Genomic DNA, 25,326 nt, shown 5'->3' with positions numbered 1-25,326 from the left:
TTATTATTTATTTATTATTTAATATTATTATATTTCCTGAATAGTGTTGAACTAAATGGAATTTTTATCATTTATTATAGAAAAAAAAAAAAAAAAATTAATACTTGAGCTTGCGTATGGAATGATTTATCTTAAATCTTGAAAAAAATTGATACAATACTATACCTGTTGATTTATATACTATATTATGTGTTATTATGCTGTTATATGTTCTCGGATTTCAGTATGTAACATATAAGTATAAAGTAAGAAAAATATCTGATAATCACGAGATTGATATCAGTTAATTATTTTAAATATAATTATTTTGTCCGTTATTTGAATTTATATTTTTATATGAAATTAAAAATCTTCTAGAAAGCATACTAAAAGTATAATAAAAGTTTTATAAAATTAAATGATAAAAAATAACTAACCTTAATAAGCGATTTCATCTTTTTTTTTTTAAATTTTGTGTTTGTATTAAAAATTGAAACCATGTTGAAAAATTTAGACGCAATGGATGCTGAATTAAAAGAGCTAGCTATAGCACTTTATGAAATAGATGCATTTAAATTTGGTGATTTTGTAACTAAAGTTGGTCTTAAAACTCCAATATATTTTGACTTAAGAGTATTAATATCGTATCCAAAAATAATGGTAAACATTATGTAATAGTGATTATAATTATTTTCATATCTCAAATACATTTATACATATCTCAAAGTAATATAAAATAATATATTTATAATACTTACATTTATCTTATGTATAGGTTCGCTTGGCAAAAATACTATGGACATTTGCAGAAGAATGTCCAGATATAACACAAATTTGTGGTGTTCCTTATACAGCTTTACCATTAGCAACATTGATTTCTGCAGACTCTAATGTACCCATGTTAATAAAACGAAAAGAAGCAAAAGCATATGGTACAAAAAAGATCATAGAGGGTAATTTTAAGCAAGGAGATCATTGTGTGATTATTGAAGATGTGGTCACAAGTGGTAGCAGTATTTTAGAAACAGCATTTATTCTAAGAAAAGAAGGTTTAAAAGTAACAGATACATTTGTTGTAATTGATAGAGAACAAAATGGTAAGAAAAATATAGAGCATCATGGAATTAGAATGAGGAGTTTATATACAACTACTAGACTTATGGCATATTTGTTAGAAGCTAACAAGATTACTCCAAAAATAGTTAAAAATGTGACCGATTACTTATTAAAATTCCAAGCACCAATCATTTCTGTTCAAGGTAAGAAAATGTTTAATAATAATAAATTGATTATTTATTATATTAATTGAATTTTTTTATCTTAAAAAATTTCAGATAAACGGTTAAAAACTCCATTTCATATTCGTAGCACAAAGACCAAAAATGCAATTGCTTCTAAGTTGTTTAATTTGATGGAAACAAAGAAATCCACTATATGTCTAGCAGCAGATTTGACTAAAGCAGATGATATTATAGAAATAGCTGATTTAATAGGACCGCATATTGTGTTATTTAAAACACATGTAGATATATTGGAAGATTTTAGCTATGATTTTATCAAACGTTTGAAAGATTTAGCTAAAAAACACGACTTTTTATTGATGGAAGATAGAAAATTTGCCGATATCGGAAATACGGTATCCTTACAATATGAGAAAGGCATTTATAAAATATCTGAATGGGCAGATATTGTTACAGTGCATGCAGTTGCAGGTCCAAATATTATAGATGGCTTGAAAAATAGTTTAAAAAATATAAATGAACCTCGTGGTTTGTTTATATTAGCGGAAATGTCTTCCAAAGGAGCTTTGACGGTTAATGAATATGCGCAGAGCGCTGTATCTATCGCACAAAGTTCGGATATGGTGACTGGAATTGTTTGTCAATCAAATATTTTCTCAAATTTGGGACTTATTCAATTGACACCAGGCGTAAAACTATCGAAAACTTCTGATAATTTAGGACAGCAATACAATATACCAGAATCTGTTGTAAATTCTGGAGCTGATTTAGCTGTAGTTGGTAGAGGTATTACTGAAGCTCAAGATAAATTGGCTGCCACTTTACAATACAAAAAGGAACTTTGGACAGCTTATCTGAAACGAATATCGAATTAGTAAATATTTCATTATTTTATAGATGGATAAAAGCCAAAGTAGGGGAAATATATATCTTTTTATTTTTGAACATGTGTACAATAATTAAAAATCGTAAATAAACGAATGACATTGAGTTTTAAAGAAAACTTGTAAGTAGAATAATGCATAGATTTACAGATTTTAATGTATATACATTATACAATGATAATATAATAATCTATTCACATTTTTGTACAAAAAGTTTAAAATGTAAAATGTAAATGTTTTATCAACACTGACATAGAATTATATATACACACATGTACTAATTTGTTACAATGTGCAAAATCTTTTATATATTTCTCATAAATGCTATTATATAAAAATCGTTGTATTTGTACACATATATTCTACCTCTTTTATGTAAAATGCAATTAAACGATCCCCTTATGATCCTATATATTATTTGTATACAAATATTTTACATATATGTCTCATATGTTTATTATGTCATGATAATATATTTTCCACTAAAACCTGAATGTTTTTCTTTTCAAATTAATTTATCTTATTTAGTCTTACTAAAAAATATTAAAAAAATGCGAAAGTTCGCAAAGGGCTAATATTATCGCCACGAACAAGTACAGTATTTCATTGAGAACACCGTGTACATGAGATCAAATTTTTCATGCTTCCTTGCTCTGGGTAAGTTCCTCGACTAGCTTTCGAAACACTTGTGCTACCTGACTATCAGGTAATGTTATTAGAATGCTTTGACCAGTATGTGCTAGTTTTCCCACTTGTGGATCTATAGGCACTTTTGCTAGGAATGGAACATTTACCATTTTAGAAAGAGCTATTCCTCCACCCGCGGAAAATATATTTGTACATTCCTATAAATAATTTTATGTAAATAAAAAATTTGTTTTATAATTTGTTTTTATAATTTAAATAAATAGTTTATACTAACTGAACATGATGGGCAGACAAAACCACTCATATTTTCAATAATACCAAATATATGAATCCCAGTTTTTCTACAGAATGTTATTTCTCGTAAAACATCATCCACTGCAACTGCTTGTGGAGTAGTTACTATAAGTGCACCGTCACATTTAACATTTCTGAAAAAATATTTAATCATTTTACTTTGATCTATCATTATATGTTGAAATATTCTTTGTTAATACACATTCAAATATACTGTGTAAGCTTATCAATCTCATGACTAATCCTTATCTAACAAGAAATGTACCTCATTTGAATGTCACATGATTATTAATCATAGTCATGTGTAGAGACTAAAAGCACATGACGTTATAAATAGTACAAATCCATAAAATGTTTTATATGTACTTTTCTTTTATAATTAGTGTGACAAAAATAAGTAAGAATAAAACAAATTTTAATCGTACTTCAAGTTTTCCATTACTGTGATGTGTTCATCTGAGGTTCCTGGTGGTGTATCAATAATTAAATAATCAATATCTTGCCAAATGACATCTGTTAAAAATTGTTTAACCATTCCAGTTTTTTTTGGACCTCTCCAAACAATACTATCATTTTGATTTTTTAATAAAAATCCTATAGACATGACAGCTAATTTTTGTTCCTTGTCTGCAAACACTGGCACCCATCTACATAATAAAATATTAATGATATAATTAAATAATTATATTTTATAAATAAATATGTATAAATATGAAGAAAAATACATAATAATTTTTTATAAATATTTATAAAATATTAGAGAGAAGTGATTTTTATGGGAATGGATAGTAATTATCTTCAATACCCGTCAGAAGATTGATGAACATCTCTGTCTTCTAAATTTAACAAATAAGGCACACTAGGTCCACAAAGATCGACGTCTAACAAACCAACCTACAATATTTTTAATATATAAGTAGTATAACCTACAACTATCAAGAAATTTGAAACTTACTCGAAAACCTGATTCCTTAAGTGCAAGTGCCAATTGTGTGCTGATTGTTGATTTTCCAACACCACCTTTACCAGAAAGCACTAACAAAACATGTTTGACACCTTCCAACATTACGAAAAGAAATGCGCAAACACCACCGGCGATGTAACCTCCACGACAGTCGGTCGCGTTCTGACAATTTTTGTTTTCTATCAGTTCTACATATGTCGAGGCTAATGTAAATTTCGTCAAATACAAAAAATTTTAATTACAATGTATTCAAATTTACATAAATTAAAAAGCGAGACATATTTTAACTCGTTGGATAAAAAAATTTTTTTGCGATATAATTTATTTCAGTAATTTTATATTTAGAAATAATAATTATTACAAATGTATTATGATATAAAGTGTCATCACGTTGCGTACAATTTTATTTCCTTAAAAATAAAAAAAATATATATAAAAATTCTTAAGCAAAAGTTACTTAAATTTTGTCACCACTGAACTGACATCTGTACGGAGGAACTAAAAAATTTAATTTGAAATTTTTAAATATACAATGAAAATTAATGTTTAATCTTAACAATTTATAATTTTTATTAAATAATTTTTCCCGAATAAGTAATATCTAAACTAAACGAATATAGTGATAATGTCTGTATTCGTTTTTGCGATCTTATGGTAATCAATATATTTATGTATCTATTAGCAACGGTGACTAAAAATGGTAAACATTGCATTGTGCATCGCATTTTCTTTTTTCTTTAATATATATAATTTACCGATGTTCTAAAAATCACATTCTTTTACGTTCAATCATTCGTATTATTTCCAATTGATTCAGTAATATATAATTGATTTTTTCGAAACGAATTTGTTTTAATATCTACGATAAAAACTTGTGATAGATATTATCAAGAGCTAAACCAGCGTCTTCCGAGGGAGTGAAAAGATCTACATCGGACAAAAAAATACCGAAATTAGAGGAATTTTTAGAGAAACGCGATTACACAGGTGCTTTGACACTTTTGGAATTCAACAACGCCTCAGAAAATACTTTAAACTCCGAGCTATGGATGGGTTATTGCGCGTTCCATTTGGGGGATTACAAACGTGCAGCTACGATTTACGAAAATTTACAAAAAAGGGACGAAACACCGGCGGATACCTCGACAAATTTGGCATGCTGTTATTTCTTTCTTGGAATGTACCCTGAATCACAAAAACTCTTGGAGGATGCGCCGCACAGTAAATTGAAGAACAGACTTTTATTTCATTTGGCGCATAAAATGGGCAACGAGGCGAAATTAATGGAGTATCATCACATGTTGGAGGATGTAATAGAGGATCAACTTAGCTTGGCATCGATTCATTATCTCAGAGCGCATTATCAAGAGGCTATCGACGTTTACAAAAAGATTTTGTTAGAGAACAGGTTGTAATCCACCTGTTTCTTTTATTTTTTTTTTTTTTATTCTGCTTGATAAATGAATTAGAATTTCGATATTTGAAATCAAGTTGTTCTTTAGGGATTTTGATAGCGATGATACGAGTAGCAATGATGAAAATCAAAGTGATAAAAATTCAGACGTTTGCTTGATCAAAGAATTAAGAAATTCCAGGTATCCGCTTCCTTCCCCTCCTTCCTTTTCCACTTCCGCTGTTCGAAAATATTCCACGACTTATTTTCGAAAAATTTTATTCACATATTCACGTTTCCTCTTTTTTTTACAGAGATTATTTTGCGCTAAACGTATACGTTGCTTTGTGTTACTATAAATTAGATTATTATGACGTAGCTCAAGAAGTTCTCCAAGTTTATTTGCAAAAATATCCCGACAGTGCAATAGCGATAAATTTAAAAGCGTGCAACCACTTTCGTTTATACAATGGTAACGCTGCACAAAGTGAGATGAAACAATTGATAGAAAAGATGTCCAACTCTTTCAGCTTTAGTCACGATCTTATACGCCACAACGCGGTTGTACGTAACACGTTTACGAATTTTTTTTCTTTAACATCTTCAACCAATCCAATCTTTCCTTTTTTTTTTTTTTAGGTTTTCAAAGGTGGAGAAGGTGCATTGCAAATTTTGCCCAATTTGGTGGATGTTATACCAGAAGCCAGACTGAATTTAGTAATTTATTATTTAAAACAAGACGACGTGCGGGAAGCATTCGAATTAATTAAAGATCTTGAACCAGCTGTGCCACAGGAGTATATTTTAAAAGGAATAGTTAATGCAGTGATGGGGCAAGAGATGAATGCTGTAAGTTCGTACGAAGATAAAATTAATAATTAATAAATTAAATAAATTTGATCGATTGATTAAATTTTCAGCGCGATAACATAAAAACGGCGCAACAGTATTTTCAATTAGTGGGCTCCTCCGCATCTGAATGCGATACCATACCTGGTAGACAATGCATGGCATCTTGTTTCTTCCTCTACCGTCAATTCGAAGAAGTTCTCGTGTACTTAAATTCAATAAAGACTTATTTCTCCAATGAAGATAATTTCAACTTCAATTATGCGCAAGCACAAACCGCAGCAGGCTACTTCAAAGAGGCAGAAGAGGCGTTCTTAAATATACGAAACGAGAAATATAAGAATGATTATATTTACATTAGTCTCCTGGCGCATTGTTGTAATAGCATATTGATATAATTTTTAATTATTCTTACTCATTGTTTTTACTACATATATTCTTTAATTCTAATTCAGTTATAATGAACAAGAAATCCCAATTGGCTTGGGATTTGTACCTAAAAATGGACACAACGGCGGAATCGTTCAATCTGCTCCAATTGATAGCCAACGATTGTTACAAAGTCGGTGAATTTTGGTACGCAGCGAAAGCATTCGACGTGCTGGAACGAATGGATCCAAGTCCCGAGAATTGGGAAGGGAAACGTGGCGCTTGTTGCGGCGTGTTTCAATACATCGTGGCTGAAAGGCAACCGAAGTATACAATCCTTTTATTTATTCCATTAATCCGACAAATTCTTTGTAACGTATTTTTTAGAGAGCTGCTACCTGAAATTATACAACTTTTGAAGAACACTTCGAATTCACAAGTGGAGCAGATCATTCGAGTGATGCGCAAATGGGGTAAAGATAACAGAATTAATTGTTGATATAATAGAAGTCGAGTGGACAGATGAACGAATCGTTTAAACCTGAAACGTAACTTTATCTCTTATCTATATATACAGTTTTATGTTAATGGATTTATATATATTATGCAACACGTGTTTACTGTTATATTTACTGTTAATTAATAATATATAAACTATTTTATTATAAGATTTAAAAGAACTGTGTAAAGAATTAACTCATGGCGTTGATGATTTAATATAAAATAGATATATTTAAACTGTGATACACTCATTTTATAATATAATAATAATAATAATAATCATAATAATAATAATAATAATAATCATTGTAATAGCAATAATAATAATTAATTTTAACAAACACAATCGGTGAATCGTAAAAACACCATAGTCGATGGCGTACACCGCATTCGCATACTTGCACAACTCCGATCAAAAAAAAAAAAAAAAAAAAAAAAAAAAATTCGACATTCTTCGAAACGAAATGCATTTTTGGAAAGTCACGAGGAATCGAAAAACTTGTTCCATTCTCCTCGTGATTTTCCAACAAAACAATTCCGATGGAATGGCTGCTGAAGTTCAGCAAAAGAAACAAGGAAGAACACCCAATCACGAACATTGCGGGCATTCCAAAAATATTGAGCAGACGAAGAAAATGCAAGGAAACTCTTTAACGATACCCTATTAAATTATATATATATATAATTATTTGTAATAATACAATAAATCGTTTAAAACTCGTTCGGTAGCCTTTGCCCTTTGGCCAGTAATCAATGTTTTCGCGTACAAATAATATCTTTTTGCGTCTTTGTTATTAAGATAATATTAATTAAAGAATTAGTAGCAATATATATTGAACATTTCCTCGATCTATTTCCTCCTCGTATCAAAAATATTTAACGTAAGAACGATTTTCGCTATTGAATATCTATTTGCAATAACTAAAAATTATCATCATATCGTCAAGATATTGGTTAAATTTCCAATTTTTGTCGAAATGTTGGATTACTGGAAAGGGCGGCGAACCAACTTCAAGAGTCAGAGAATCTCAACTTATTTTCCACGGTTTCATCTAAGAAGGCAGTAAAAAGAGTGTTTCTTTCTTGACAACAGTTTGAAAATTCTCGTGTCCTACGCTTTTTATTATTCGACGCGTTTCAAAATGTTAGAGAGAGAGAAGGAGTGCCCGATATCAAATCGTGGCTACGTTTTCCATATATAAAAATAGCACCAGAAAAATGATTTCCGCGGTGCCTTTCAACGGCACAACGACAATTGTAAATTTCTTTCTTTCTTTTTTTTTTTTTTTTTTTTTCGTGCGATTCGCGCGAATTTCTATATTCGGCACTCGTTCTCTGATTCGTTTCAATGGACTTTTTTCCTTTCTTTTTTTTTTTTTTTTTTCCTTATGACATGGATAATATAGTCCACCGGATATAAAATAATCTCGCGAGTCCATACAGTAATCGATTATTACATGTTTCTTTAACATTCTTGAGGGGAAAAAAGAAAGAAGAAGAAAAGAAGAAAAGAAAAGGAAAGGAAAGGAAAAGAAAAAGAAGAAGAAGAAGAAAAAGAAAAGGACATCGCGGTTCCTCGATTTCCCATACATACATACAACAACGATGATATCTGTGTTTCCGTCGATATTACGCTAAAAACGTACCTTACTTTCCACTATTCTAAATGTGTATGTAAATACGGTAATGATAGAGCGGAAATCTCTCGTGTTCTCCTCACTCTCGACTTTCCTTCTCTCGTATTATCTCTTTCTCTCAATTCTTATTAAACAATCATTCAAAGATATTTTTTTTTTTCCCTTTCACGCGATCCTCACACTTACTCTACTCTCTCCTTTCCTATCGTCATCGTTTTAAAAAGATTCTAATGATTTTTGTGCTCCCACTTTCTCACGCTTTACGTACGAGCAATGTACGAGCAAAGTATTCTCTCTCTTCTTTTTTTGTTTGTTTGCATCTTTTTTTCGCTTCCCCCCCCCCTTTTTTTTCTTTCCTTTTTTTTTTTTTTTTTTGGCAATCTGCCAACGATCGATCAAAGATCGTTGCATGGGCGGCGTAATCTACCGTTACAACGTTAACGTTAAAAACTCGCTGCTTCGCAATGACAACGACTATGTGAAACGACAGGTTGTCTACGGATAATGCAACATCCCGACATGCCATCATTGCGGTACAGTAATTCATCAGAAATCTAAAATCTGATCGAGAAACGTTAGAAACATGGTCGAACTTCGATCTACGAACGAGAGACTCGCGCACCGATTGGCACAAGTCCGTAATCCAATATTTCAATCGGTACGCTAACGGTCCCCAACGGATACACAGGGACTCGTACCGATCGATATTTTCAATTCCTAAAAGTATTTCTAAATTCAAAAACTGGAGAAACGCTTAACGCTTTCGTTCGATCCGTTGCAGTCGTCATTGCAGTAATATTGAGCTGTGTACAATCGTGAAATTTTTAATCGAATTTAAAAACTAGATGTTACGTATGTTCATTTTTACATCACTTACTTATCGCTAGACGATACACTTTCGATCACTTTCGACTGCAATGAACGTTATTCAATTATTCATCTAAACAATGCTACAAATGCTCTCTCAAAAGACTTTCGTTTGGGCGGGTGGGTTCCCACCATCCCCTAAGCAGCCTCTAACTTACAAAGAACGAGCTTAAACAGTTAAAAAACAGGAAGTGGCACCTCCACGACGCTCGAAAAAGATTCATCCTTAACATCGAAGTACTGTACGGATGTTGCATCTTGTTGCGTCGAGATATTCACCCGTCGCGTAGACGCGTGGATAAACGTACGACAATTTTCTATGCGACGCGTAAATATCCCGTCTAAGGTAAATTACACGGTAAAGTTAATAGTAAGAAGAAGAAGAAGAAGAAGAAGAAAAAAAAATCTACTTAAAGAACCATGTACATAGAGTATTTTTAACAGAGACGATCTTGCGACGAAACTAACTTCGGAAAAAATCGCTGGTTTCATTGTTACGTGAGCGAGACGGAAGTTAGTTTCAAGATTCCCCCTTTACACCTTAGGAAAACGATCCGCTGGCAAGATCGAGAAAGAGAGAGGATAGATCGTGAAGTTGGTTTCAAGCACCTTCGTAACGTTCCAACTTCACGGTCCACGGTTAAAGAATTGTCGTTTGGCATTTAAATATGGCGTTGTTAAGTGCTCGAGATTTGTGAAAAATCATTGGTCGATTACTCATTCATACGCCAACGATTTTTACGAATAATTTCCGATTGGAAACTGTGCGATCGAAGTTTGTTCCAAAAGATTCAAATGTTGTACGTTGCTTTGTTGCTTGTCGTTGTTGCCTGTCGACTCGTCTCGAAATGATGGCAGTGTCGTTCGAAGTGAGCAAAATTTCATGAACGAATTTCTTGGTACACTTGGTACACATGTGCACCGAAGAATTCAATGTTGATCAATTATCGTGAAATTTGATCGAATTTGAAAATTAATAATATCTTTATAATTCTTAGCATATGAAACGCAATAATGGTTCGTATTTAATAATCGATCGCACGTGTTCCATCTTAAACGCGTATTGGCTAATGAAAGCCACGTGTCATCATAGTCGTTCTGTGTACTTTTCTTCTTGTTTCTTGGTAGGCAGTTATCACGTAAAATACGATGAAAATTCATAAGACACAAGCGGTTGAATGTTATATACACGTTCGTTAACTTTTGAACAAAGATAGGATCTTTGTGTTGGGAGTGAAAGAGAAAGCGTGTGGGTGAACAAGGGAGGCGCGACAACGAATTTTCGTTAATACTGATTAACGCATGATGATGATAATGATGATGATGATTATTATTATTTTCAATTACTACGCGCGTGTGTGTTTCTTTTTTCATTAGGAACTAAATTCCAGAGGGGAGTCTAAGGGTTTCACAGAAAAATTTCCTTGCAAATAATCATATCGAGTGCCTCTCGAGCAACTTCGGTAGAACGTAATCGACGCGTCTTCGAGAATAAGGGCGAATCGAACTTTGAGTATAACACGCGTAAATCTCGAAGTCGGGTCGAAAGGATGGATAGAGTAGAAGAGACTTAGGTCGCGATGGCATTTGACGGAAGAAATATTGAACGTCGGTGAAGAAAACGGTGGCAAAACGATATCAGTCAAGTTAAAAAATCGATTGTCCAGCGATTAACACAAACGATTTGAATCGTCGTTTTTATTACAGTTCGTCTCGTGATTAAAAAGAAAAAAGAAGAAAGAAATCGTTGAAGCGCTGTAAAAAAAAAAAAAAAAAAAAAAAAAGAACAAGTAAATTTTGCTATCGCAAAAGAAAAAAGAAGAAGAAAAAAAAACAATATTCACGAACAATGTAACATTTCTCTCGTGATATACGCACGATGTCTAAAAATAATACTAAATCGAAACGAATCGTACACGTTGATCACATTACTTGCGGCTCGCCGAAGGATCCATTTAGCCTACCTCAGTCTGTATTTTATCGTAAACTTGGTCTTTAATTGATTTTGCCGTTCGCACGGTCCGTGGCACGCTCAAACAGGAACGCTACAATTAAACATAGTCTCGTTTACATCCGGATTTCTCTTTCTTTTTGAGCGTCCTTTTGTAACTGCGGGTGAGACTGTGGGTAGCCACGCTATTCAGCGCTACCTTTGTGCATGCCACGGCACTTGTTTCCTAATTTGTGTCCCTGAAAATACACAGAAAATACATAGAAAAACACAATTTCCTTATATATTTCAAGATTTTAATTTAATTTGTCCTCACCCTGGCCCAGGATAATAATAATAGGGAGGTGGCCGCTCGTATTCCGTGCTTAGCGGTGGAGGAGCTGCGGCAGCTGGTTGGTACCCGGGAGGGCCACCGTTAGGGAAGTCACAATTTCTGCAATAATAATCCCTCGTGTCGGTGAAACCATAGGAAAATAGATTTCAAGCGCTTACTTTCTATTCTTCGTCAAACGTATCGAATAACGAGCACAAAAAGAAAGAGAGAAAGAGAGAGAGAGAGAGAGAGAGAGAGAGAGAGAGAGAGAGAAGAGAGAGAGAGAGAAATAGAGATAATATTCTCGAAATATGGAAGAAAGTTATCTTTTGCCATAGCTGTATGTATGTACGTATGCTTTAGCGAACAAACGGATGACGAAGCTGCTGAAGCGAAATCAAAGTAAATTTTGTATCGTGATCTCCTATCGTGAAAAAAGAAAAAAAGGTGACTCGATAATATAATATACTATTCTTAATAATAATAACATGCTGTTTCAATAATTCTTGTGTATTAATTCTTTTAAACACTGTTTTCAACTGATTGTGGCGATGGCGTGTAAAATATGGCCAAGTATACGGATCAACATATTTTTTTCTTTCTTTTTCTTTTTTTTTTTTTTTTGGTCGCAAAACCTAACTTCTTTTTCATTTATTCCTGCAAAAGCTCTAGCGAAGCTTTATTTGCTTGCGACGCAAACTGAGTCGAACGAAAAGAACGAAAAACAGAAGGAAGAAACGAAACGTACGGAGACACAATTGAGGTAACAATCTGTCTTGCGACTTACGTGCAGAGGCGTATCGAGAGACGCGAGAAGTTGCCCCCCCGCAAGGTTCCCACTCACCTGGAAATAACCGGGAAAAAAAAGCGTGACCAACGGGGTTGCATGAGATGTACGGATGGGATCAAGAATAACTTGCATGGTGTCAATAATAATAAATATTTTGTACCTTGCAACGATTATACCTTTATCATTTTTCTTTTTCTTTTCTTTTTTTTTTTTTTTTTTTCGATAATGGTATCATTATTCTTGGATCGGATGAGATACGTTTAATGAGATGTGTTCGTATTCCCTTTTATTTTAAATAGTTTAAAGAAAGATTGTGATTGTAATCGAAGAGGGTAGAAGAGTGAGATCGAAGAATGACATAAATGGACGAGCACAATATTTTTCGATGCATTGAAAATGGGTCGAGTAGATTATTTATAACGATAATTTATACGTCATTGTATAAATTACGGATGTACATCGAGAATGAAGTTTTTTTTTCTTTTTTTTTTTTTGATCTTTCATCTTCGCGAAACTACTCGACCCATTTAATTTCGTTCTCAACGATATACTGTACAAGGTAAATCATGCAATTCATACTTCTTTCGTGATTTATTCGAGGTAGAAGTGATACGATGCGGGGGGAAAGATCGGATACTGTTATCTATAGATCAACTCGTTACACAAAATACAAGATCGTGATATCGAAATATATTATTTACTTTTCTCCCGTTCGTTCGATTTACAACTACGGATATATGTGTATTCAACATTCATTAAATTTCTTGTGAGAGTACTTACAATCATACATCGGTTGAAATTTCAAATTCCTCGTCCATCATATCAATTATCGTGCAAGTTTCTATTCAGAGCTTGATCCCATCCTCGATTAAGTCGGCCGTTCGAAAGAATCGAGGAAACGAAAAAAAAAAAAAAAGGAGACAAAAATTCGCGCGATGAGTGGGAACCTTGCTCACCGATGAAAGGAAACGAACGAATCATATAAATGAAAAGAAAAAAAAAAAAAAAAAAAAGAAAGAAAAAGAAAAGAAAAGAGAAGGAAAGAAAAGACAAAACGAACGAAAAAGTTTCGGTGATTGGTGAAAGAGGAAGACCAGGCCTCGAAGAAATACAAGAAACCGAACAGCAACAAGTTTGTAGACAAAAGAAAAAAAGAAAATTGCGTAACGTGTCACAGAAAGCTTTTAAATTTTTTTTTTTCTTTTCTTTTTTTTTTTCTCTCCGAATGAAAATTACAAGACTTACTGCGTTTCTACCGATATGCTAAAGACTTTATTGTGAGGTTCTTTTTTGGAGGGAGCTTGTTCGTGGCTTCGCCACGTGGAACTGCAAAATAAATCAGAGATGAACTAGTGTGAACCGGAGAAAGGAGAATGAAAATATCGATTTTTTTTAAAAGAACCTATTCACGAATCACGAGTGTGATTTGCTCATCAGAGAGAAAACCCTAGAATCTCTGACAGACAACTTCCCCCAAGAACGCGTTCCAACGCCTCGCTAGATCGATATAACACGAACTTTCGCTCGTTTTCCATCATTATATTCAATTCAGATGCGATTAAAAAAAAAAAAACGATGATACGAGAACAAGAACGAGTAGGAGAGAGAAATCGTTAAAGCGACAGCACGATTCGTTTAAAAAAGAAAGGGAGAAAAAAAAAAAAAAATGGTCGAACGACGAGTGTTCTTTCTTTCGAAAAAAAAAAAAAAAAAAAAAAAAAGAAATTCTACGTTATCCTATATGTGAAAATTTCGTTATAGAATAGTCCTCTCGCTTTTTTTTTTTTATATTACAAATTTTCTCAAAATTGATAATTTTGATGATAGCCTGATAGATCGTGACTCGAATTCACAAAACACTTACTTCGGCGCCACGTCGGAATATCTGGAATAATGGTGATAGTGGGACGTGCTCTGATGCGCTTCCGGTACCCTTTCCCGATCGCTGTATCCACCCGCGGGGCCGTCGTAGCTTTCGTATTTTGCGTAAGGATCTCTGCTATGCGACACGTATTTCTTGTCGTGAACGCTGCAAGGAAAAAAGGAACGTTTCAGTTTCGTTCGAGTTTCGATCTACGACTGTTTCGATCGTCATCACTCGTCATGCGAGTTAGAAAAGTATATCGGTGTACTATGTTTGCTAAGCTGTTCCAGCGTGTGTATCATTAATGTATCCTAGATAGGTTGGTACACGCGAGGCGAGGGCTAGCCTTTCCGTGTTGCTATTAATGTGTGCGTGTAGAGAGATTCTTCTTTTTCTTTTTTTCCTTTTTTGCGCGATTGTTAGTTACAAGCTCCAAGGAAAAATAGTATATATAACGAGCGTTAGTAATACTAAAAGTTTGATACCTTCTCGACATTGACATGGGATAATAATTTGAACAGAAAACGATCACTTTCATAAGGTAATTTTGACGTAATTTATTCCAAGTCGAGAAGATGTCAGACACGAAGATCGAGTGGCGGAAAATTAATCTAGATTTTGGAGATTTATATATATATATCTACTAAATAATCGAATACTGTAGGATCTTAAGTTTTAAAGAGTTTTTTAAAATAAAAATTTTCGTTTCTCTCTTACAATTTCATTTCCTCTGATCCTACAATATGTTGTCTAAGATAGAATTGTGGGCTGTGTGTTAGAATTAAGGGCTGTATACCATGCAGATAAAGAGAATAATCGACGAACCAAATCACTCTAAACGTTTTCTTTCGACTCTAGTATTTTCGACTCTATGATCATGAGGGAGGGAGGAGAGAGAGAAAGAGAGAGAGAGAGAAAAAAAAAACGTGATATCCGAGCATTGGATCGTGAAATGAACGAATTACGTGTCGCGTTCACAGCGATTATCGAGGGATTTACGAACGTGCTACACATAATAATTCAGCATGCGAGCAACTTGGCTGTTCTTGTTGTTTTATATACTTACTGGGTAAGGGGTATGTTATCCCTGTCTGCATACGCGTCATACAAATATTCACTGGAACGGAGCGTGTTAGCGGTTAGATTCCAACAACCATTCCACACATTAGACAGCTACTTTTAATTTAATATGATCTACTGGCATTGGTAAGATAATGAGGAGGTACGATCGTCTGACGATCTTTACGTCATCGTTACGCAAAGACGAATCCGAGGAGGATTCATCGATTTCTAAATTTTCTAAATCTAAATCAAGAGAATACAATTGGTTACAAATGTCAGACGATCGAACCCCTGTTAGGGGAGGAAACACGTTTGTTATTCTTTAATTTCGCGATTTATTCTTGCACGAGAGAAAAAAAAAAAAAATTAACGCGACAGAATGATTAGTTGATAGCTCACACTCGTCGAGAGAAATGAAAATCGGGAATAAGTGAGATAGTGAGCCGTATATTTATGGTGAGTCACGCGTTTATAATATTCGCGCGAGATTTGTTTAGATAGAATTGGCGATGCAATTTTGAAACTCGCTAGACAAAAACGTAGATGGAATAATTCATGCCGACTAGAAAACGGAAAGATATCGCAAGCGCGAGTAATGTGCATGCTGGGGATAATGAGGAAGCTCGATTAACTACTAGACTGAAGACAGAAGAAGGCTCAACACTTTCTACATAAAGAGTGCTCAGAATTTGGTGGCCAGAGATCAGCTCATGAAGAAATCATAAAAGCGATTGTTTCCGAAAATGTGAATGTTAAACGAGTCAATTTTGTTCTTCTACGATTTACGATAGCCAAAATACAATTGTTTGCCAATTGTTTGTTTCCGTTTCACGAGATAATTTCGAATCGAGAACTTATATACTCTTTCTTTAATAATAAACATCCAATAAGCGATGATGATTAATTTCGGTTTCTCAATAACAATAAATTTGGGAATTTGAAATTGAAACATGCACCGGATATCTATATTATATTTTGGAAACATTTAAATAGCGTTGAGTCCATCGATTGGGTTTAAATGAAGTCAATTCTTTTTTTTTTTTTTTTTTTTTTTTTGAAATGAAAATGGCGGAAACTTACGCTTCGACCAGGGGTCCTGGATAGGGATCCGATTTTTGATAGAGCGCGCTCAGTTTTACGCAGAGCACGATGGTCGGGATGAAGAGGATTAAACACCAGCCTACACTCACCCAGAAACCATTCTGCGGATCATAAACGAAAAGATAAAATGTAACAGCATCTCGATGATGGGACAAAGAGATTGGGAGGAAAATTAATCGCTTACAAATGGATCTAAAATCTTGCTACATCCAGCGACCAGCGTGGCGTTGTACGCGTTCGAAACAGGCGTGCATCTTCCTACGTGGAACAAAGCGTGATCGATAACCCTCTCGAGGAAATCGTCCACTTGACGAAGGAAAGCGTTCCCAAATTTAGTAGCCAGCTGCAAGATTAAAAGACGGAATCCTGACGATTTTTTATTCAAACTTAAATTTAAAATTATAGACAATGTCGAGCAGGGAATGTCTATCGTCGATAATGTCTTTAACGGCTTAAGCTAAAGAATTCGTGCTAATGAAACTTACTTGTTGCACGTATTCTGGCCCATCTTCGTTCAAAAACTTTTGCGCCTTCGTCACTTCGTCGACGAGATTGTGAATGGCCTCTGCCATCGAACTGTGATTAAACTTTATCTTCTCCTCGAGGGTCACAGCCTTGGCTGCCAATTGTTCGCTGAGCATCGCCATTGGCCTCACCAAATGTTCGTGATAATACGCCAAATCAAGTGCGTTTTTCTCCAAACTTGCTCGAATGTCATCCTGCCCCTTTGGCAGTTCCGTTGACACGTCCAACAATTGTTTGGCAAGATGTTCCAAGTTGATATTCGTGATATTATCAGCGAGAATCTCCACGTATTGATAGAACTTGATATCGCTGAGGCCGCTCTGCGCGAGATCGTTCAATTTCGACTTTGCGCTCTCCGTGAGGATAACCACGCCGGGCGAGAGACTGATCTTGCGTCGAAGCTGTTGGATCGTGTTGTTGATGTCGTAGCGACCCGTGTATTCGCGCAACGTGTTCACGTCGAACAGATAATTCAATTTGAGAACTTTGTACAACGTTTCGTTTCGATGGCAGTTTCTGTGATGGATATAAAAAAAAGAAAAAAAGAAAAACAGATTTGGATTGGACACGTAGTTGGAAATTTTCGACAGCAATCTTTTGAGGTTATGCTAATGTCGGGTACTTACGTTATGATATAGCTCATGTTCACATCGGCATTGGGTTTGTTGGGGTACAGTATCTTTTTTATCTGTACGATTTCATCGACCAGAGCGAACATCCTGTTATCCTGTGGGTTCTTCAAAGGTTCGCAGACAGCCCTTTGCGCCAGAACGCCGACGACCATGTGTATTACCGTGATCACCATTAGAATGCTGGTCAGAAGGAAGATGATCCAAACAGCCCTGGTTCGAAATGAAAGCACGACCATTGTTGTTGTCCGTCAATCGTTAATTATCCAGAATTGGATAATGGTATGAGCTTACATCATGAGAAATCGTGCTCCGGATCCTTTGTTGCAACAATCGTCCCCGTAACCGTCTGGCCGTTTTCCACAAATGCCACAGAAAAGACCGAAGGTGAGACACATTAGGACCGTTAATAAAATCCCCGATATCCCGAGTCCCAGATAGTACCTGGAGGGAAAATACATTTGTCTAATTATCGGACTCTGAAATGTTCTTCGCTCCTCTTCTCTTTCATTACCTGTACGGTGAATACTGATCGATGCTCGTCCGTGCAACGTCTATTTGCTTCATGTACACCTTGTCTATGTCGTTGTTTATCCTGTCGATGAGCATTGTCATGTTTCTCGCGAGGTCGGCCAGAAAATCGCCGGCATTCCTGATGCTCGCGCTGACCACTGGGATGGTCTGGTTCACGGCGTATTGAATGTCTTTCTGAATTTTCAGAAACGACTCTTTACCCTGGCTCACTTCCGACACGATGTTGTCCTTCATCAGCATCGTGATATTGTTCAAGGCGGACGTGACGTTTGGCAACTGGAAAAAAAGTAGCAACGGGCGATCGTTCGATACAAATGGTTATTAATATCGGGATATCGAGGACCAGAATGAATGTTTGTCCATTCGCAAGTATAATATAAACGATTACGATGCCTGAATGGACACATTAAACGAGAAGACGAGTGAGCGTGGAACAGTTAGAGGTATCGATATGAAAAACAGTGTCATGCGTTATATAGTATCCGTTTAAATGGACGATTTCCATATATGTTAATGATATGTTAAAAGATCAATGGGATTGCGTGTCGTGTATATATAAAGTGCATTGAAAATGTATCCAAGTCTCTGTTAAAAAGCTATTCGTCACGGACTGATAGAGAATGCAAAGAGTGCACGGCTTGGAAATAAAAGTATATCGAAGATGTGTTTGGACAGATCTCAATTCAAAAGCGGAGACAAAAGAAATTGTGCATAGTTATAGGGGGAGGGAAAAAAAAAAAAAAAAAAAAAAAAAAAGAATATGTCATTCCTTCTCCATCTTTCTTCTTTCTTTTCCAGTTTTATGTGTGTTTACTTTGCACATTGGTAAAGTTGGCCTAAAAAAAGCGAAATTAATCCCCCTTTCCTCGAGTCAAGTACGATAAATTTATGGATCATTCTAAACGTGACATTTAATACATAGGTTTATGAATGAACGATACTACACATAATGAACGGTAACACAGAATCGAAAAGTTGACATGCTTATGACTTACAGACTGAAGCTATTTGGTGGTAAGCATGGAATCAGATAAGTTTATACAATAATTCTATTCGTAAACCAATGGTTGGATATCCATAAGAAAATAAATTACTATATGCTATATTAGAAATATATTATCTAATTTCCATTGGTCTACTACTGTTTGGATACGGAATTAAAAAAGCAAAAGCAATCAAATAAATTAAGATTCATCTTCCTTCTCTTATAAGGTTATAATACATGATTAGCATGATGAAAGAAAATAAAGGAGAATATACAAAAAGAAAGTAGCGTATTTTATCGAATCGATGCGGTAATACTTTTCTAATCTCTTCGCCATTGAACACGCGAATAAATCGAAGGAGTGTTAAAAAAAAAACAACTAACTACGTTAACAATAATTATCATACCTTCGGGAAGTATCGGTCCATGTACTGAATGCATGTAAAAGAGAAAGAAGATTAAATCGATGATGTATGAATGTTGACGACGAGCGCACAAGAAAAGCGGACAAATACCTTGTCGAAGTCTACTTGAACCGACATCTGATTCACTTTGTAATCGTGCAACACCTGTTTGCAATTTTGGGTCTTGCATGCCGCAAGCGTGTGAAGAAGATTGTTCTTAACGCCTCGTACAACTGGAACGAGTAGAAATATATATATTCTTTTTTCTCAGAATGTATCATTTATACATATATTTTTTTTTTTGATGTCCATACCGATGTCCAGTTGACTAGCGTTCGTCCTTAGATCGCGGGTGATCGTCTGCATTGTTTTGAGATCCTCCTTGATGGACTCCAACCCAGCCACGATATCGCTTAGATTGGTCAACGAGACTGCGTGGGAGTACTCCGCGAGTTGTTCGGTCACGATTCTGCCACTTGCCTGGAGGATGTTGTTCAAATTAATCTCCAGCTCGTCGAAATTAGTCTTGAGGATGTTATTGATCTCCTGCTTCGTGCTGCTCAGATACAACTTGACGTCTTTCAGGCTAACTTCCACGTTGTTGGGAAGCTCCTTGGTCCCGTCTTGCATGTACTCGTTCGTCACAAAGGCGCAGACCACGCCGAACCTGCAACCAACCGTCGGAATCGTGCGCCTTTGTCCGCGTATAACGGAATAAACGAATTGGAAATCTGTCTCGATTGCGTATCGTGCTCCTCGTTTCGATACGACTCGCTTCGTAGTTGAATAATTATTTATCGATATGGATACTCGTTCGAAACTCTCTTTGAAATGGATATCGATGCTCGATCAGAGCTGGTGCAAAGGGGAATTTCGAAGTATCGAGGATGAGGAAATTAAAACGAGGAGAGGAAGTTATCGTTCGAGGAGAAGGGGGGTTATTTGGTTATAAATCGCTGATAAATCTTTGTCCTCTTTGAAACGAAAGGAAGGAATGGAAAAAGAGAGAGAATACTTACAGAATAATAGTAGCGACCGCTATCAGCACCATACTCAACAACACTTTCCTACAATGATCGTGTTTCTTGTCGAACGGTTGACTCCTGGCACCGCAATGGCCGGCGCATCTACAGCAACAGAAGAACAAGCCCACACATGGTAAAATCGCAGCCAGAAGGAGTCCAACGAAAGTTAAACCAGCCAATCCACCGTAATGGGTGGCCACGATCCTCCATTCTTGCAAACTGTATTGAAATGTGGGCCGTCCATTCACGACGGTGAACATTCCTGCGGCAAAAGAAAGGAAGAAAAAAAAAAGGAAAATAAAAAAGAAAATTAATCAACGAGTCGATATAACAATTGAAAAGATCGGATATTGGAACGGTATTAAAAAAAAAAGAAAAAAAAAATCGAGCAATTTTTAACGAAAGAAATTACGATACGAAAGAAAGAGAGAGAGAGAGAGAGAGAGAGAGAGAGAGAGAGATAAATAGGAAAGAAACGAAGAATAAGGGGTGGGAGGAGAAGGGAGAAAGGAAGGAAGGAAGCGGAGGAGCGGAGCGACATTAAAGGGAATATTTTCCATCTGCAACCCCGATACCAGTTTTTGGGGCGAGAACAAAAACGGAGGAGAGAAGGGGGAGGGAGAACGGGGGCACGGTCGGATGTAGGACGTAGGTCAGGGAGGAAGGATTGCCAGGTCGAAGGGTGAACGTAATGAGGGCGGAGGGAGGGAAATTTATTTGCTAGTTACTCCTGAGGAAAAATGGATCAAACGTCGATGACCGGTCGCGTTGGATTAATATCCCGGTGGACCGCTGCATTGATTTTCTGATGCACGATGCGGTAGTACTCTTTCTGTAGGGCGCCAGATAAACTACGTGATAAAACGATCTCTCCTTTCCTCCCCTTTTGAATTGATGAACGATCCTTTTGTTTCATTCCTTTTTCTCCCTCATCTCGTCGAAGAGACAATTTGAGAAAAGGAGAAATTCGGTTCTTTCGATTTTCTCGAGTTTTCTCGTTAACGCAACGTTATTTTTTCGAGACGAATTTTTATCGCGAATACGAAGCGTGGAATACGATACGAGAATCTATCGGGAGGATTGAGAGGAATCGTTTCGTGAAATTCTCGACGATTCGCATAGAAAAGGAGGAGCCGTCGGTGTTATACGTCTACGAACTAGTTTCTAAACTTGTTTCAAATGCAAAGTTTCGTTTCTGGTGCAAGCTGCCATTCGGCGAATCACGCGAATCCACGTGCGCCAACGGATTTATCGTACAGGTTTCTGCAAAAGCTGGAACGGTTCGACTGCACGCGCTCCGTTCTAACTGTATAACCTGTCGTTCGAGTCGACTACCATATCGCGACGAGGCAGCTTTGACAGTGTTGTACGTATAAAATTTTCCACGAAATTTTGTCTATCAGAACACAACGAAATTAAAAAATAATTACAACGACTTTTCAACCACGAAAATTTGATCGTAATACGTATATATATATATATTAATACGAACAAATTTAGTAGAAAAATTAAAAATTCAACGAGGCGATATTATTATTCCTCTCGCGTTTCAATAATATTCCGAGTATTTTTTCGGGGGTTAAAATGTAATATTCGAAAAAATTCGGATATTTTCCACGCAAGGGGCGCTTTCGTCGACGAAAGATCGGTGAATCGAAGTAATTCGAGTAGATCATCCCTCTTTTCGTTCCGCGGCTAGTTGATTTCGCATTACAGAGTTTAATCGTTCGCGACGAAATATTTTCCCACCACGGACGGATCCAAATTCCGAATTATTCGAGCGTGGAAAGAACGAGTATAAACAGACTTATACACTCGTTAAAAAGCATCCTATCCCAATATTTGCTCGTCGAGTTAAAAAATTCGTGAGAACCGCTCTGAATAAGATGGGGGAGAGGAAAAAAAAAAAAAAAAAATGTAAACTAGACATTTTTCACGAGTATAAATCTGGAGAAATTTCAGAAGCTCGTTCCTCGTTCGTTTCGAAATCCGATAAAAACGTGATTTGGTCGTGAACGGGCCAATTAAACGGAGGCCGCTACTGCGATTCAATTCTACGAACTGTGGGAGAGCTAGAGCTAGTCGGTGATAGCGAGTTATAATAGAGAGCAGAAAGATCGCCTCGTTAACGCTTTTATATGCGAGTTTGAAGCAGGGGGTCGCAGGGAAGTGCTTGTTCTTCCAATCGTTCCTGATGGAATGGTCGGCCGATCTTTCCATTCAACGTGTGGTTGCAACGAACGCGACGAATGCATCGGGTACAAATTCTAAAATACCGAGCAAATGCGTTTTATGCGTTTAAAAAAAATTTGCATTGAGTGATTTTTGTAACAATTTATTGGTTTAATTTTTTTTTTTTTTTTTTTTTAACTTTTATCCTTTTCCTCGTTTGCCGAGAAGTTTACCTTCGACGAGAATATATATCGGCTTTGATTTATTCGTTATTATTACTACCGATTCGATAGATAGTACTTTGTAAATGAAAACTCTTCCGCAGGATGGATTTTATCCAGGCGAGCACGAACGAAAAATGAACTTGTTTCGAGTTTACTCGGCTTCCTCTCGTCGGTGAAAGATAATTTCATTGCGGTTTTACTTAACAGATTACACACCGGCCCCCTTTCAAGCTGCGCCACTTTATCGGACGAGCCGGGTTTTCGAAAGTTGCAAGGATGAGGGGCAGGCAAAAGTACAGAGGGGGAGAAAAAAAAAAAAAAAAAGAAGGAAGAAAAAAAGAGAACAACTGGCGATACAAATATCCATTATCTGGAAAGTTACGACGACACGGCTAGCCGAAACATGCGAAGGAAAAAGTGGTTGAAACGTGTGGTGAATAAGCGTGTGATCTTTCAACTTTTCCTTCGTAGGAAGGAGCGAGAATTTTTAAGCGAAAGCACGTGTTACGTCACGAAAGACACGAATTTTAATGTTACAGAATACAAAGGAGAAAAAAAAAAAAAAAAAGCGATCGCAAAGTATCACAGATAGAAACCTACGACAAGGCATTAGCATAATCGTTGTGGAGGTCAATGACTGGGAAATCGATCGAAACCGTGGACGACAGTGAGTCTGTTGCACCGGTGCAACGAGCGCTCACCTGACTGTAATGCCCTTCTTTAATTATTCAAAGGGTTTTCCTCTAAACCGAGTTCTTTGACCCGCGCTCCTCGCTATTCTCGACTCTCGGGATATTTTTGCGTTAAAACCAAATGAAAATACGAATCAAAAACGAGACGAAAATTCTAGATATCAGATGGAAAATTATTCGTCTCGAATAAATAACGAAATGATTCTTTTCTTTTCCTCGTCGATAATTAAATTTCTATCCTCGAATCGCGAAATATTATCCGATTATTCGGATATTTCGGATGGAAATTTTTGCGGCACTTGACTCGACGCAACGTAGCCAGCCGAGCTTTGTAATACGAGAAACCTCGATCTCCCGTGCTCGGTCGATTTCCGGTTCGCAACGGAGGATTTAAATCCAGCCACGTGGGCGAAAAATGATCCATCCAACGTTTCCAACGTGTAAACGATTTAGAAAACGATCTAATTACAAATGGTCGAATGGAAATTTTTTTTTTTTTTTTTTTTTTATTAAGAAGAAGGATAAACATTTCCAAGATAAAAATTATTTCTAATCTAAGGGATATTTCCGGTTCCAATCGATAGAATCGGCGGTTCTATCGAAGAAAGAAAGAAGCATCGAAAATGAGGCGGTTTTTAAATCGAGCCAGCCGAGCCGCTTTTCACTTCCTTCCGATAATCCGAAAGGAGGGGTTCGCTATTACTGTAATGAAGAAATCCATTAGCCTCCCTTATACGGTAAATATTGGTACAACTGGAATATTTTCATCTCGTCGAATAATAATTCCTACTTCCTTCGTATCGATTTATCAACGGGCGGGAAATTTTCCCTGGCTGGTATGTTGAAAAACAACATTGTTGGAAGCAAGGCCGAATACAAAATAATGCAAATTTTTATTAAAAAGAAAGAGGTAGAGAAGAAATTCGAGACGGTAACGAAACACCATTGTGAGAGATCGCGAGGAACGTGGAAAAGGAAGGAAGAATAAAAAGTGTATTCAAGGGGATCCAGATGATTCGTAACTCGAGTTCGTCTCGTGTTTTTTTCTTTTCTTTTCTTTTCTTTTTTTTTTTTCTTTTTTTTTCCCTTTGGTTCGCTTTTCCAAGGTCCGCTAGACACACATCTCATTATTTTCGAGGACAAAGTGCTTCCTCCCCGGGTAAAAAAGACACCTCCACTTCTAGTCTTGTCACGCAGCTTTCACCCCTTTCGTCTCATTTTTCCGCCGCCTCTGCACGCCGTCGTTCACGAAACGAGATTATTCAAACCTCGTGCCTGAATCGTTGGATGGAGGGGGATGGAGGAGGAAGAGAAGAAGAAGGAGGAAGAAAAAAAAATCTGTCGATGGTTACGATTGAAACAAATTGTTTCTCGATTTGTCGCGTCGATCAATTATTCCGTTATTAATTAATCTTGGAATTATTTTTGA

At 36.1% G+C, this 25,326-nt stretch overlaps 4 protein-coding genes across 10 annotated transcripts in view; 2 read left to right on the top strand and 2 right to left on the bottom strand.

The window, feature by feature from the left end:
- The first annotated feature begins 88 nt into the window (after positions 1-88).
- r-l (rudimentary-like) lies at positions 89-2,598 on the top strand. Of its 2 annotated transcripts, none has more exons than XM_086908610.1 (3): positions 89-245; positions 755-1,238; positions 1,314-2,598. In XM_086908610.1, the coding sequence occupies exons 1-3, from the start codon at positions 198-200 to the stop codon at positions 2,093-2,095; spliced, it is 1,314 nt and encodes a 437-aa protein (XP_086764736.1). In that variant the 5' UTR covers positions 89-197; the 3' UTR covers positions 2,096-2,598. The 2 variants fall into 2 exon arrangements, with proteins under 2 accessions (XP_086764736.1, XP_031772853.1); XM_031916993.2 differs by having other exon boundaries at positions 180-639.
- On the bottom strand, positions 2,135-4,770 carry Nubp2 (NUBP iron-sulfur cluster assembly factor 2). Of its 2 annotated transcripts, XM_086908611.1 has the most exons (6): positions 4,468-4,691; positions 4,002-4,213; positions 3,852-3,940; positions 3,472-3,693; positions 3,027-3,180; positions 2,135-2,949 (listed from the first exon to the last, which is right to left on the bottom strand). In XM_086908611.1, the coding sequence occupies exons 2-6, from the start codon at positions 4,110-4,112 to the stop codon at positions 2,743-2,745; spliced, it is 783 nt and encodes a 260-aa protein (XP_086764737.1). In that variant the 5' UTR covers positions 4,113-4,213; positions 4,468-4,691; the 3' UTR covers positions 2,135-2,742. The 2 variants fall into 2 exon arrangements, with proteins under 2 accessions (XP_086764737.1, XP_003694399.1); XM_003694351.4 differs by having other exon boundaries at positions 4,002-4,770.
- Ttc26 (tetratricopeptide repeat domain 26) lies at positions 4,636-7,365 on the top strand. Its single transcript, XM_086908992.1, has 8 exons — positions 4,636-4,641; positions 4,892-5,418; positions 5,513-5,605; positions 5,718-5,967; positions 6,043-6,252; positions 6,324-6,630; positions 6,708-6,948; positions 7,009-7,365. The coding sequence occupies exons 1-8, from the start codon at positions 4,636-4,638 to the stop codon at positions 7,118-7,120; spliced, it is 1,746 nt and encodes a 581-aa protein (XP_086765118.1). The 3' UTR covers positions 7,121-7,365.
- A 3,065-nt stretch (positions 7,366-10,430) lies between these two features.
- Positions 10,431-25,326, bottom strand: part of LOC100872532 (prominin-like protein) — a 39,885-nt gene continuing 24,989 nt past the window's right edge. Inside the window, exons 2-16 of one of the 5 annotated variants that reach the window (XM_086908604.1) lie at positions 20,804-21,071; positions 20,099-20,451; positions 19,896-20,017; positions 19,788-19,811; positions 18,376-18,671; positions 18,156-18,305; positions 17,859-18,074; positions 17,193-17,748; positions 16,892-17,050; positions 16,687-16,808; positions 15,611-15,661; positions 14,545-14,709; positions 13,926-14,006; positions 11,894-12,010; positions 10,431-11,816 (exon numbers count right to left, since the gene is read on the bottom strand). In XM_086908604.1, the coding sequence (XP_086764730.1) occupies positions 11,804-11,816; positions 11,894-12,010; positions 13,926-14,006; positions 14,545-14,709; positions 15,611-15,661; positions 16,687-16,808; positions 16,892-17,050; positions 17,193-17,748; positions 17,859-18,074; positions 18,156-18,305; positions 18,376-18,671; positions 19,788-19,811; positions 19,896-20,017; positions 20,099-20,451; positions 20,804-21,071 (2,693 nt within the window). In that variant the 3' untranslated portion in view covers positions 10,431-11,803. Of the gene's footprint in view, positions 11,817-11,893; positions 12,011-13,925; positions 14,007-14,544; positions 14,710-15,610; positions 15,662-16,686; positions 16,809-16,891; positions 17,051-17,192; positions 17,749-17,858; positions 18,075-18,155; positions 18,327-18,375; positions 18,672-19,787; positions 19,812-19,895; positions 20,018-20,098; positions 20,452-20,803; positions 21,072-25,326 lie in introns of all 5 variants that reach the window. The other 4 variants (XM_086908607.1, XM_086908605.1, XM_086908608.1 and 1 more) reach the window with 4 other exon arrangements.

The sequence above is a fragment of the Apis florea genome, unplaced genomic scaffold (genome assembly GCF_048593485.1).
Source record: "Apis florea isolate Af1SG1 unplaced genomic scaffold, ASM4859348v1 contig_3081_pilon, whole genome shotgun sequence".
Lineage (NCBI taxonomy): Eukaryota > Metazoa > Arthropoda > Insecta > Hymenoptera > Apidae > Apis > Apis florea.
This window is presented reverse-complemented; position numbering and strand designations above follow the sequence as displayed.